This window comes from Arachis ipaensis, chromosome B06, assembly GCF_000816755.2.
Source record: "Arachis ipaensis cultivar K30076 chromosome B06, Araip1.1, whole genome shotgun sequence".
Lineage (NCBI taxonomy): Eukaryota > Viridiplantae > Streptophyta > Magnoliopsida > Fabales > Fabaceae > Arachis > Arachis ipaensis.
In genome coordinates, this window is record NC_029790.2 from 98,413,527 (window position 1) to 98,426,343 (window position 12,817).

Sequence of the window (12,817 nt, forward strand, 5' to 3'; positions counted from 1 at the left end):
TTAGATTAGTGTTGTCTTTGTCTGTCTCGAACAAATGGAGCATTAGACAACTTGATGTCAATAATGCGTTTCTGAATGGTGAGTTAAGTGAAGAGGTGTTTATGATTCAGCCACCTGGTTATGAGACTGGTTCCCCTAATGAAGTATGTAGATTAACAAAGTCATTATACGGTTTGAAACAAGCTCCCCGTGCGTGGTACATGAAGGTTTCGGGTGTTTTGCACAAGCTTAGTTTTGCTACAACAAGAGCTGATACGTCTCTTTTTACCAGGGTTTGTGATGGTGCTATTACCTATCTTCTCATTTATGTCGATGACATTATAGTTACTGGTAGTTCAGATGCACAAATTAAGCAAGTCATTGTTGATCTCAACTCTCATTTTGCTTTGAAGGATATTGGCAGCGTTCACTACTTCCTAGGCTTAGAAGTGGTTCCTACCACTGATGGTGGCCTTCTCTTGAGCCAAACTAAGTATGTTCATGACATACTACAGAAAGCCAACATGCTGGGCTGTAATTCCTGTGCTACTCCAATTCATTTCTCTCTTAAATTATCCAAGGCTGGCAGTCCTGTGTTTTCAGATCCAACTCTCTATCACTCAATAGTTGGGAGCCTTCAGTATCTCACCATTACCAAGCCAGAGCTCGCCTATTGCATCAACCGCGTTTGCCAATTTATGCAGAACCCTCTCGAGTCACATTCGAAGGTTGTTAAGCGCATTCTTCGCTACATTAGTGGAACAGCTGATCTTGGCCTTCGAATTCAGCCAGCCGTGAAGCACAATCTTACTGTCTACACTGACTCTGATTGGGGGTCGGACCCTGATGATCGCAAATCAACTAATGGTTATTGTGTTTTCTTGGGGCCAAATCTGATTTCTTGGGCCTCGCGTAAGCAGCATGCTGTCTCTCGCTCTAGTACTGAAGCTGAGTACAGAGGCATTGCTGATGCTGTGGCTGAAGCTATGTCCATTCGTAACCTCCTCTCAGCTATTCATATGCCAATTACAACACCCCTGTCGTGCACTGTGACAATCTCAGTGCTGTCATGTTGGCCGCCAACCCGGTTCTTCATTCCAAATCTAAACATGTTGAATTGGACATCCATTTTGCTCGTGACTTGGTACTGAAGAGCTTTGTTAGAGTTGTTCACATTCCTGTTCTTTATCAACTCGCAGACATCTTCACGAAACCCATCTCTTCCACTCTCTTTGCTGATTTTTGGTCCAAACCGAGGCTTGCTTCTAGGCCACGCCTCAATTTGAGGGGGGATGAAGGAGGTTAGCATGTGGTGTGTATAACATTAGTTAGTTAGACCTTTTTGTAATGTGGTTAGCTATTTGTTAGGCAGTGAGTGTGTGTTATGCAGAGTCTGTTAGAAGGGTTTGTTACACTAGTGGGTATATAAATCAGCACACTCACACCATTGAAAATCAACCATACATTTTCTAATTCAGATAATTTCTTTCTCCTCTAATGCTCTCTCTTCTTCTCTCTCTCTATATTGAGTTCTAGCATGATACCTATATAATAGAAATTTATTGAGGTCAGAAACAAAATTTAACGTGAAAATTTAAACCAGTGAAAAAACTATTGTTAAAAATTTAGTACTTGAATTACAAAAAATTATATCCGACTGTAACTTGATTTAAGACACAAACCAAGTATTTAATTTTTAACTGCACCTTTATTCTCCTCGAGGATATATTCTCATAATCTAAAGTTGACTAGCAAATATAGTTTAGTGTAACTTAGCAAATACAATCTACTTTTGCTCAAGTATTAACCAAAGGGCACAAGTTATTAGGACATAGCCTTTTGAATTATTTATATCCAAAATATCTACATTAAAGTGATACATAACATATAGACAAAAGGACAAATTGGTCCCTAAGCTTTTGGCCCGTGGACATTTTCGTCCCTGAGCATTTGAAAATACTTTTAAATCCCCGACCTTAGCAAATTTTGGACGGATGAGTCCCTCCGTAGATTTGCCTCCGCCAGACCCATCGGAGAAGTCTGATCTGGCTCCCCTGAGGATGACGTGGCACGCTTGGTTGACAGCTGGACTGTTGAGTAGAAAGTTCCCTTCGAAAATTGGACAATGAAGTCCCTGCACCACTAAACTACGTCGTTTTGCCACCCTACCCTTACAATACAAAGTCTGTTACAATACCCTTTACACCCACATCTCCCCTTCTGAATTACAATTAACCCTAAGGAATACCAACGTTCATCATACTCTGTTTCTCCCTCCAAAAAGATCACAACCCAGAGCTGAGACGTTCGCCGTGTGGAGTGGCTGTCGAAGCGGCGTCCATTGTTGTCTGAGTTGCTGGCTTCGTCACCGAAGGTAAGAACTCTGTACTGTAGCGTAGTTAGTGGATTGTGAGGTTAAATATCACTGCAAGTATGAAGTATGATGTGAATAGACTGAGCGTGCATGTTGATAGAAGTTGTGAAAAAAGTAATCGGAATTTTGGGTTGAAGTTAAATCACAGTTAGGGCCCCGAAATTTTCTCGGTTATTTTTCGTTTTGGATGTTGAAGGTTCCTGCCTTTTAATATGTGAATAGAGTAATTCTTGATCATTGTTTACAGTTTTTCGTTTTTCTTGTGTCAGATGGTTGATGTGTTTGTAGTGCCCGTGTTCCACCATGGAGGTAATTTTGTGAGAGAGACTAATGGCTGTCTGGTTTACAAAAATGGAAAGGTGGAGAAGTTTCCAGAAATGGACCTAGACTTCGTTAATTTCGGAGACTTGATCACACTGTTCAAGGGCTTGGAGTACCAATCATACAAGACAGTTTATTGGTATGATCCAATGAGTCCTGATATTGAGTCTGGGCTGCATATTCTCACTGGGGATGCAGGGATTAACGAAATGCGAGAGAACAAAATGAAGAATACAGAGACTGACGAGTTTTACCTATACTTTGATCACCTGGTTGATGAACCTGAGATTGTGGAGAATGCTGGAAAGCAAAGTAAGAGTCCTAATGAGGGAGAGGTTTTGGTGGATGACCAGAGTTCGTCCTCTGATGATGGGTATGAGAGTACGGAGGATGAGCCCTACAAACCTCCACCTCCCGGGTTTGAAAGTGACAGTGATGATGATGATACAAGTGCTGATGATGAGGGTAGCAAAAGGCAGAGAGTAATGAAGGGAAAGAAGAAAGCTGTGTCTCCAAATAAGACAAGTGCAAACAAGACAGGTGCTAAAAGAAAGAGGAAGACGTGGAAGAAGATGGGACAAAGCAGTGAACCCAATGAGCAGCAGACCAGAAATTATGTTGGGCCTGATCCTAATGTGCAGCCCAACAGAGGCCCACAGCCCAACATGGACCAAGACGTTAGGTTCTATGAGAGCTTGATGCAAGATGATGATGATGACCCGGTATATGACTATGAATCTGAGACTTTACATACACCTATTTCATCAGATGATGAATCTAGCAAGCATAAATTCCCTGAGTTTGATGACGATTATGAGCATGGAGAGGGGAGGTTTGAGTTAGGGACAAGGTTTGCCACCATTGACAGATTTAAGGAAGTTGTAAAAGACTCATTCATTGCTGAGGGTAGGGAGCTAAGGTGGATTAAGAATGACAAAGAGAGAGTGAGGGTGGGATGCATGGATGATGAGTGTTCGTGGCTGGTTCATTTATCATACAACAAGTCTCTGCAATGCTACCAGGTTAAGACTTACAAGAATGACCATACATATGCAAGGAACATGGGAAGTAATGTGGCTGATCAACATTGGATTAGCTTAAAGGTTGAGAAGAGAATGAATACACAGCCTCATATGAGGAAAAATGAGGCTATTGACTTCCTCAGAGAAGAATTCTCACTCACTGCACATCCAAAAATGGTGTACAGAGCAGTTAGAGAGGCAAGAGAGAGAATCATGGGTAATGAGAGGGAGCAGTATAGTAATGTTAGAGATTACTTGTTTGAGATATTAAGAAGCAATCCAGGGTCTAGGGCAGAGTTGTGTGTCACTCCTATACCTCAATCCCCCCTGTTTTTGATAAACTTTACATATCATTAGAAGCATGCAAACAGGGGTTCAAAAGTGGGTGTAGGCCATTGATACATCTTGATGGCTGCTTTCTGAAGACTTATTATGGTGGACAACTCCTCACAGCAGTTGGCCAGGATGCCAATAACCAATTTTACGTGGTTGCCTATGGAGTAGCTAGGTCTGAAACTAAAGAATCCTGGAAGTGGTTCTTGACTCTTCTCGAAGAGGATTTGGGGGATGTGCAGACTCATGGATGGAACTTTATGTCCGACCAACAAAAGGTAAACTTGATTATTACTTAGTGTTGATTAAGACTATGTTATTTCTTAATACATGTGTCCACCTGCTGCTTTAGTTAGTACGAATGATTGCTGTTTTAATTAATATGACTTAGTGATGTTAGTATGAATGCACTACTGTTGCATATGTAAGAATGAGTAGCTGATGATCTACTTAAGATGACTTAGTGATGTTAGTATGAATGTACTACTGCTGCATATGTAGGTCTGAGTAGCTGCTGAGTTAGTTTATAAAGTTATTAGCCATAGACTCAAGAGTTTCTCTTTAAACTATTATAACATTATAATATTAGATACTAGTGTACTTATGAGAAGTGAAAATATTGTAGTTGATGAGCAGGGTGATGATGCAGTCTTTCATTTGATTAACGGCAACATAGATAGATAGATAGATCAATTCTGAAGAAATTCCTAGACACCTACCAGTCTACTACGGCCTGCTGATCTCAATAATCTCATCATTATTAACTGATTATTAATAATATCTATGCACCAAGTCAAGTCAAGTACATAATATTTTAGATTTATTAGAAGTAGTTATTAATTAATTAATAATAAGCATTGATAAAGTATAGGGTAGGGGGACAATGTGAAGCGACAATATGGAATTGCTTTCAGTTTTCACTACGGTATTTATATATTGTTTGAATATGTAAGGGATTCTTTTTCAATATAATATGAGAAATTATATGCTGTCTACATAATTTGTACTAAACTTATGTAAAATACAAAAAATAAAAAGATAGATCCCATCATTTATATTCATGTCAAATAGTTAAAAATTTAGGCATGTGAGAAGGAAAACAGCATATAATTTTAGCATATAGCGAAGCCACAAGGTGTCTTTGGGATCTGTGATGGATATATGTATGTATTTAATATTTAATGGTAAAATAGATAATATCTTTGATTTGGTTTTATGTTCAGTTGATAACTTGATATAATATGCAGCAGAACTTGATTTCATTGTGTCTCAGTCTCAATTCACTTTATTTCTACTATTATACATACATTGAGTAGCTGCTGATTTAGTTTATATGACTTAGTGATGTTAGTATGAATGCACTAATTGTGCATATCTAAGTATGAGTTGCTGCTGTTTTAGTTAATAAGAGTTAGTGCTGGTTTAGTTACTATGAATGCACTGCTGCTGCGTTAGTTAATATATTGTTGAATACTACTTTGATTAAGTGATGTTGGTATGATGACTGCTTGGTTACTTGATTTATTTGTTAAACTGAACTGTAGGGACTGCTACCTGCTTTGAAGGCAGTTATGCCAAATGCCCATCACTGGAACTGTGTGATGCACATTTGGAAAAATTTTATCAACCGATTTAAGGATCTCTATATTCGGGAGGTGGTTTGGGACTGTGCTAAATGCACCACAATACCAGAATTTAAGGAGCAAATGGAGAAACTCAAGCGAATCAACCAGGGTGCATGGGAGTATTTATCGAAATTCGAGCCTGCAATTTGGGTGAAGGCCTACTTCTCACATGGACCAAAAGTGGACAACCTCACAAATAACATGTGTGAGGTGTTCAACTCGAAGATTGTAAACTATAGAAGCAGGCCTATTCTCACAATGTGTGAAGAAATAAGGTGCTATCTAATGCGGAGGATGGTCAAGCATAAGCAGTTGCTACAAAATGTTTCTGGAAAGCTGGCACCTGTACAGCAGAAGAGGCTGGATCGTCTTATTAGGCCCAGTAATAAGTGGGTTGCAGAGTGGACAGGTGACGAAGATTGAAAGAGGTTCGAAGTGAGTCGTAAGACAACAAAGGTGGATGTGGATCTCATCAAGCAAACCTGCTCATGCAACAAATGGCAGCTGACTGGTTAGTAGGGACGTTAAGTATATTCTAATTTACTTGTTTTATTGTTCTCAATTTTCTGGTTTCATTTAAAACAATTGCATCATGTTGCTCTGTTATAGGCATGCCCTGTATCCATGCAGTGGCAGCAATCAGGAAAAGACATGATCAACCAGAAGAATATGTGCATCCATGGTTATGCATGGAGTCAATCCATAAGACATATGCCTATGCTATTCAACCGGTGCCTAGTCAGGAATTTTGGACACGGAGTGAGTATTCGAGACCAGATCCTCCCATCATAAAGAGACCAATCGGCAGACCAAAGGTACACAACAGACAAAAGGATCCGGCTGAACCAATGATGCAGCAAGGTGCCAAGCTTAAGAGATCCTTTAAGGTTACTTGTAGTAAATGTGGGTCAGAGGGACATAACTACAAGACATGAAAGGGTGCTCCATCTAACCCCAACTGGAAACCTAAGACCAAGAAGTCCAAGAAAGGTGGGACAAGTCAGTCACTAGTTGTCATTCCACTATCACAGTCAGCACCACAGGATGATGTAAGTATTTGTATTTATTCTTAGTAATCTGCTATATTGGTGTAAACTATGTTTAGTTAGATATTTCAGGATTCAAATAGTAATGCGTAACAGTGGTCAACTTAAACTTACAGGATGCCCCTAACACCCAAAGTGCTCCATCTAGCCAGGCAGCTACTAGCCATGCTACCTCTAGCCAGGCAGCTACTAGCCAGGCTGCATCTACCCAGGCTGCATCTAGCAATGCTCCATATGTAAGTATAATATATAATTGTGTTATGTTGAGCCTCTAAACTGTTATTTATGCTAAGTCTCATGAATACTGTCTTATTTATCACAACCAGGTTCCAAGTGCTGTGCCAGCAACACCAAACCCTGTAACACCAGCTTCCGTCGCAGACCAACCCCAGCCACGTCGTGTAACTAGAGGTACACCATTTAGGCCTCCACTCCAAGTTCCATCCACACCTCACCAAATATTTCAACCAAAAACTTCAAAAATCAGGCCCAAACAGAAGATATTCAGGCTACCTGCCCCACTTTGTGCCACTCCACTCCCACCTCCAAGTCAGCCTGCACCCCCACAGCCTCAACCATCTCAAGTCAGGCCAGGACCGACTTCAGTAGCTTCCAAGGAGACACTGGCAGCAGCAAGCACAGCAACAACAAGACTGTTCAAATTCATTCCTAATCCACCATCCATCAATCCAAAGACATGAAAAAATGTGACATCATGGGCAGTCCACTATGCCTTGTAATATCATTTAGGAAAGTTGAATGTGACAACAATGTTTTTTTGGGAGAATTAGTGGCTTTTTGAACAAGCTCTTAGGTTTTTACAAACTGTTGCAATATTGTTAGGTGTTTGAGGCTTACTTTTGTGATGTTAAGCTTCATAATACTATACACTTGAGCAGAATTGTTCTTTTTGGGCAACTTTTAATATATATTATGTGGTTAAGTATACAACTTTTATGCCTACTATACGAAATCATTCAAGGCTTCTTCACATATTGACAACATAATTTCAACACCCAATTGATATCATAACTTTAACTGCATTTACATAGATAATAGGATACAAATGTTCCCTAAAGACCATGTTTCATTACAAAACAGAAACCAGAATCAACACATTTTCCAACTCTACCTTCTAAAATTCATTTATCAGTCACTACAAACATAAAATGCAGCCACAACAGCACATACAACAATAACAACACAACAAGCTAAGGGGTTTTTTTTCTTCTCCAGCACAGTAACCTTCTCCTCCAAAATAGCAATCCTATGATGGAATCCCTCATCCTCTTCAACAACTTCTGGCTCTTTCTCAACCACAGGTCTTTTATCAAAGACGCAACCACTGCTTCCAATTCTAGCCAAATGCTCATCCACCCAAAGAAAAAACTTGCAGTGCGGTTGGTTTCCCTGACAAAAACCCAAAATAAATGCACCATACAAAACCATTCCAACAGAACAAATTTCACAGGTTTCTTATCTTACCTTATAGAATGGGCAACCCATGAAGACTCTGTTTGGGTTCCTAATCATCCTCAACATATACATTATCGCATAAACTCCACAGAAGCATCTCCGGGCGACATCGTCCTTCGGGTCTCCGTCGTAAAGAACATAAAGGTTTGAGCTTGAGGCAGAATCTTCCTCTCTTACTCCCATGTGGCTTCTTCTCGATGTTGCTGATGCTCCATTAGCAGCCATGGTTGATGCACGTCCAACTCCTCACCACTGGCCTCCAGAAACAAGGGCAATCAATTTAAGAATTAGGGTAGGGTGGCAAAACGACGTAGTTTAGTGGTGCAGGGACTTCATTGTCCAATTTTCGAAGGGAACTTTCTACTCAGCAGTCCAGCTGTCAACCAAGCGTGCCATGTCATCCTCAGGGGAGCCAGATCAGACTTCTCCGATGGGTCCGGCGGAGGCAAATCCACGGAGGGACTCATCCGTCCAAAATTTGCTAAGGTCGGGGATTTAAAAGTATTTTCAAATGCTCAGGGACGAAAATGTCCACGGGCCAAAAGCTCAGGGACCTATTTGTCCTTTTGTCTAACATATAAATCTAGTTAGCATAGGTGAATGAATCCATATCCAAAAAGCGTGACTCTTGACACACAAGGCACAAAGCTAACATGGAGATGTCATTATTCATTTAACCGGTAACAAACTTTTCTAACAGCAATTGTGGAACAATGACAATGTTAAAGGCATAAAATTCTGAATGCTCGTACAAATGTATCAATCTGAGATCCAAATTGTTTACAAGCCAGAATAAGATATATAACTTTGACTTGGACTAAAACTATGGAGCTCAGTCCAGAATCAAGGACTAATTACTTTGATATGGATCAAGTCATATATATAGATGTTGAATATATAGATAAATAAATAAATCGCACATAATCACAAGTATATAGTATTTTATTAAGATTGTTGTTCAATAACACTCATATATAACATTTTCTTAAATTCAAAGGCCAAATCCTTGAATCTTAATTCTACATCTTTCTCCCTTCAATTCATTCTTAATGCATAGTTGTGATTGTGATGCAGATTGCAAAAAAAATAAGAAATAAAACATTTAAAGAAATCTGGTTGAAGCATTTCATTGAACATATTGAGTGCTAGTAAAATTAAAAGAAAATAAGAGAATGCAAAGAAAAAACAGCAAACAAAATATGAGGATATAATCACTATGATAAATTGTAACAAAATATAGTACTAACAACAAATAATTACAACAAGTTCAATACAACAAACACTAAGCAACAACAAAAAAATTGCAGGAGAACCATAATTCTGGCAAACTCTGCTCATTTCATAAATGGAAAACAGAAGTATGCTGTGAATGGTGTGTCATATGAGCATATTAAGAGAAAACCATATTACTTAAAACAGAATAACAGTCATGTATAGGAATTTTTTTTGTCATTATTAAGAGAAATTGATATATGAGCATTAAGAAACTATTTTGTCATTATTTACACAAAACTTTAATGTCTTTTACACAAGCATATCCTCGGTCTCATCATAGTTTTCATTGTTAAAATATAGAAAAACTACGTACATATATATATTTCAATCAATTAAATAGTAAAAATAAACGAAGGAAAAAACTAACTGAATGTGACAATGTCGCAGGGAAGCACTACCCTTTAACTCTCTCACTTCCAACAATACTTGTTCGAATCTTCTCCCTGCTTTCACAAAAGACATTACACAAAACACAAATTACTTCTCATATGGTTCAACTTAGACTTGTCATATACTTCTACTTTATGAACTCCAAGATTTCCATGATGGAAACTACTTCACCTACTACTACTATAATTGAAAGACCATCAAAACGGCTCAGAAGTAACAATACTACTACTAATTGGAGTAGTAGTCATAATAACAAGACACCAGAGTCACACTTTGTTGAAAAATAAAAATAGGATCATTTTGCATAACAAAAAAAACTTCAAACAAACAATGATTCAAGTGTGAGGCACTCGGTAATTAGTAAAAGATCCCAGAGAGACAAAGCATGTACCTAAATTATTAAAAATAAAATGGTTAATCATTCAGATAAATAATTGACTCATAGATGACAACAAAATCTCATAGCTCTACAAAAAAAAAAAAGGCTTAATGATAAAGGATTAATGATAAAAGTCAGAGAAGTATTTGGTTGAAGCATGTTGAGCATAGTTATCAGAACCGAACCGGCAATTGACCCGGCCAAGTTACTGGGTCACTGGGTCATTGGTTCAACCGATGGGTCACTGGTTCAACCGGTTGACCCGGTCATAATTAAATAATTATATAATTTTTTTATATCAAATTAACTTATTTTCTAATTCATTAATTAATTAGTATCTATTACATTATTCAAATATATGTTAAAAAAATATTAATATTAATAGATGTCATATAATTAAATTATTATCAAATTGTTTGTATAATAAATTTAGTTAGTGTGCAAAAATTAAATTAAATTAAAACAGGGTCATTAAAGTTAACCCACACCTCTTGACTAATTTCTATTTCAGTTATACAACTCTAATCGTTCAAATCTTGATCTAAGAAGGGTAGACAGCTGAACCAAGAAAAAGAAACAAAGATGAGTTAGCCCAAAATAAATATAATTCAGTGATACATAACAAAACCTACTCTTCTATACTTTGAACTCAACTCATTTGAATTCTAGCTTCACTTCACTTAATACAAATTCTCTTTCTTCTCTCTTCTCTTTCTTTAAACATCACATCACTCTGAAGCAAGAAGAAAGAAAAAGAAAAATTCGAAGCTAGAGCACAGTCAAGAACAAAAATGTTATTTTCAAATTCAATCAAGAAGAAAGAAAAAAAGGACTATAACAACAGGATAAATCTCATCCGGACAGAGTATCTCAAGTTAATTTTTTTTCATTTGTGTTTTACCAAGAAACCATGAAAAAATCTGCTGAATTTCAAGCACAAATCAAGCAACTATGGAGAAAGTGAAGTCAAATATACTCAGTAGGTCGTCAACAATCAAAAATCAAACTTGGGGCCAAAGAAAAGATACACGGCCAAGATCAAAGGAGCTTGAAAGCTTCACTCCTATGTAATAGGGGTGAACGGCTAAGAATTGGGTAAGAGAGAAAGAGCACTGATTTCGATTTTCATAGCTCCTTGAGCTTTTCTTGTTCTTCTCCTTTATGGTTTTTATTTAGTATTTCTTTTTCTCAGTTTAATCTGTTTGAGTTTCATGGGTAAAAGGCAAATATGGTGATGTTTGTAAGAAAAAACCAATGAGTGAAAAAAAAAAGGCAGTGAGATAGACTTGGAGAAAAAGCCTAAGTTATTTCAAAAATTTCTCTGTTAGTATTTCTGTTTTGTGCCATGATCCTGAGAAGATTTTCTTACAAGTTGGGTTAGCATTTTGCTGTTAAAAGTTAGGGTGAGTCCTAATCAAGTTCAGGTTGGGTTAAAATTTGGACTTGTTCTCTTACAAGTTGGGTTAGCACTTTGCATTTGAAAGCTAGGGTGAGTCCTAGTCAAGTTCAGATTGGGTTAGAATCTGGACTTGTCCCAGATAGGATTGGGTAGATCCTAAAGAGAATTGGTGATTGTAATCTGTTGAAAAAGATAGTGAAATTCTATCACTGTTGTGATGAAAACTGGATATAGGTTATATTGTATTGAGTAGCCGAACCAAAATACATTTGGATGTAATTCTCTACTCTCTTATCTGTTCTGACTCGTACCGTATCAGAAAACAAAACCAAAATATCTCCTATATTTTTTTAACAGAAAGTATAATTATAAGTAAAATAAAAGAAGGGTAAGATTCAATCCCTTTTTTAACTATTGATAACCATCAATATAAAAGGGATATAAAAAATTTGGTATCTAATCTGATTTTAATTTTAACCTTACTAATAAATAGTAACTGACATAACGATGAAAAGAATTATTTGATCGTATTATAATGTTGATATGAACTCTTGATTTTTTGAAAATTAGAAACAAAGCTGAGAACTCTAACTGTTTTTTTTCCCTCTTCTCAACACTAGCCTCTTTTTTCCTTTGTCACTCTTTCTTTCTTTTGTTAGCTAACTTACTAAGTGTAAAATGATGAAAAAGAGTATTAAAAAGGAAGAAACAGTATCATTCTTCTTGGAGAAATAGGATGGAATAATTGATCTTTTAGAATCTTTTTCTTTCTTGATATTATCTTTTTTTCCTTACTTAATTAGTGGCCAAGATAAAAATGTAATCATGTGATGAAAATAAAAGGAAAAGAACCATGGAAGATAAGGGAGAAATTGGATGGAATATATAATTATTTATTAACTTTTTTTTATTTATATTGTAGCTATTTTTATTTATTTTAGAGTGTTAAACGTGAACAAGGCCACCCAACAGTGAAATAATACTAATTGGAAGCATAAAATATCCAAAGTCATCGATTACAAGATGAAAATTTTAGAGTATCCCATTTGAACAGTTGCACCATCCGATCAATAAGTGGTTCGAGGAAAATTTGCATTTAGATATGTCAATTATTGAATATTATTTAATTTTTAAAAATATATGTATTTATGTGTTACATTTTACTTTTGTCAGCAACATGACTCAAATCAGAAGAAGG

The 12,817-nt window shown here is 37.1% G+C and overlaps 1 protein-coding gene across 1 annotated transcript; it reads right to left on the reverse strand.

Moving 5' to 3' along the window:
- Nucleotides 7,673–8,943, reverse strand: LOC110264072. Its single transcript, XM_021105817.1, has 2 exons — nucleotides 8,186–8,943; nucleotides 7,673–8,110 (listed from the first exon to the last, which is right to left on the reverse strand). Exons 1-2 carry the CDS (start codon nucleotides 8,399–8,401, stop codon nucleotides 7,850–7,852), a joined length of 477 nt encoding a protein of 158 aa, XP_020961476.1. The 5' UTR covers nucleotides 8,402–8,943; the 3' UTR covers nucleotides 7,673–7,849.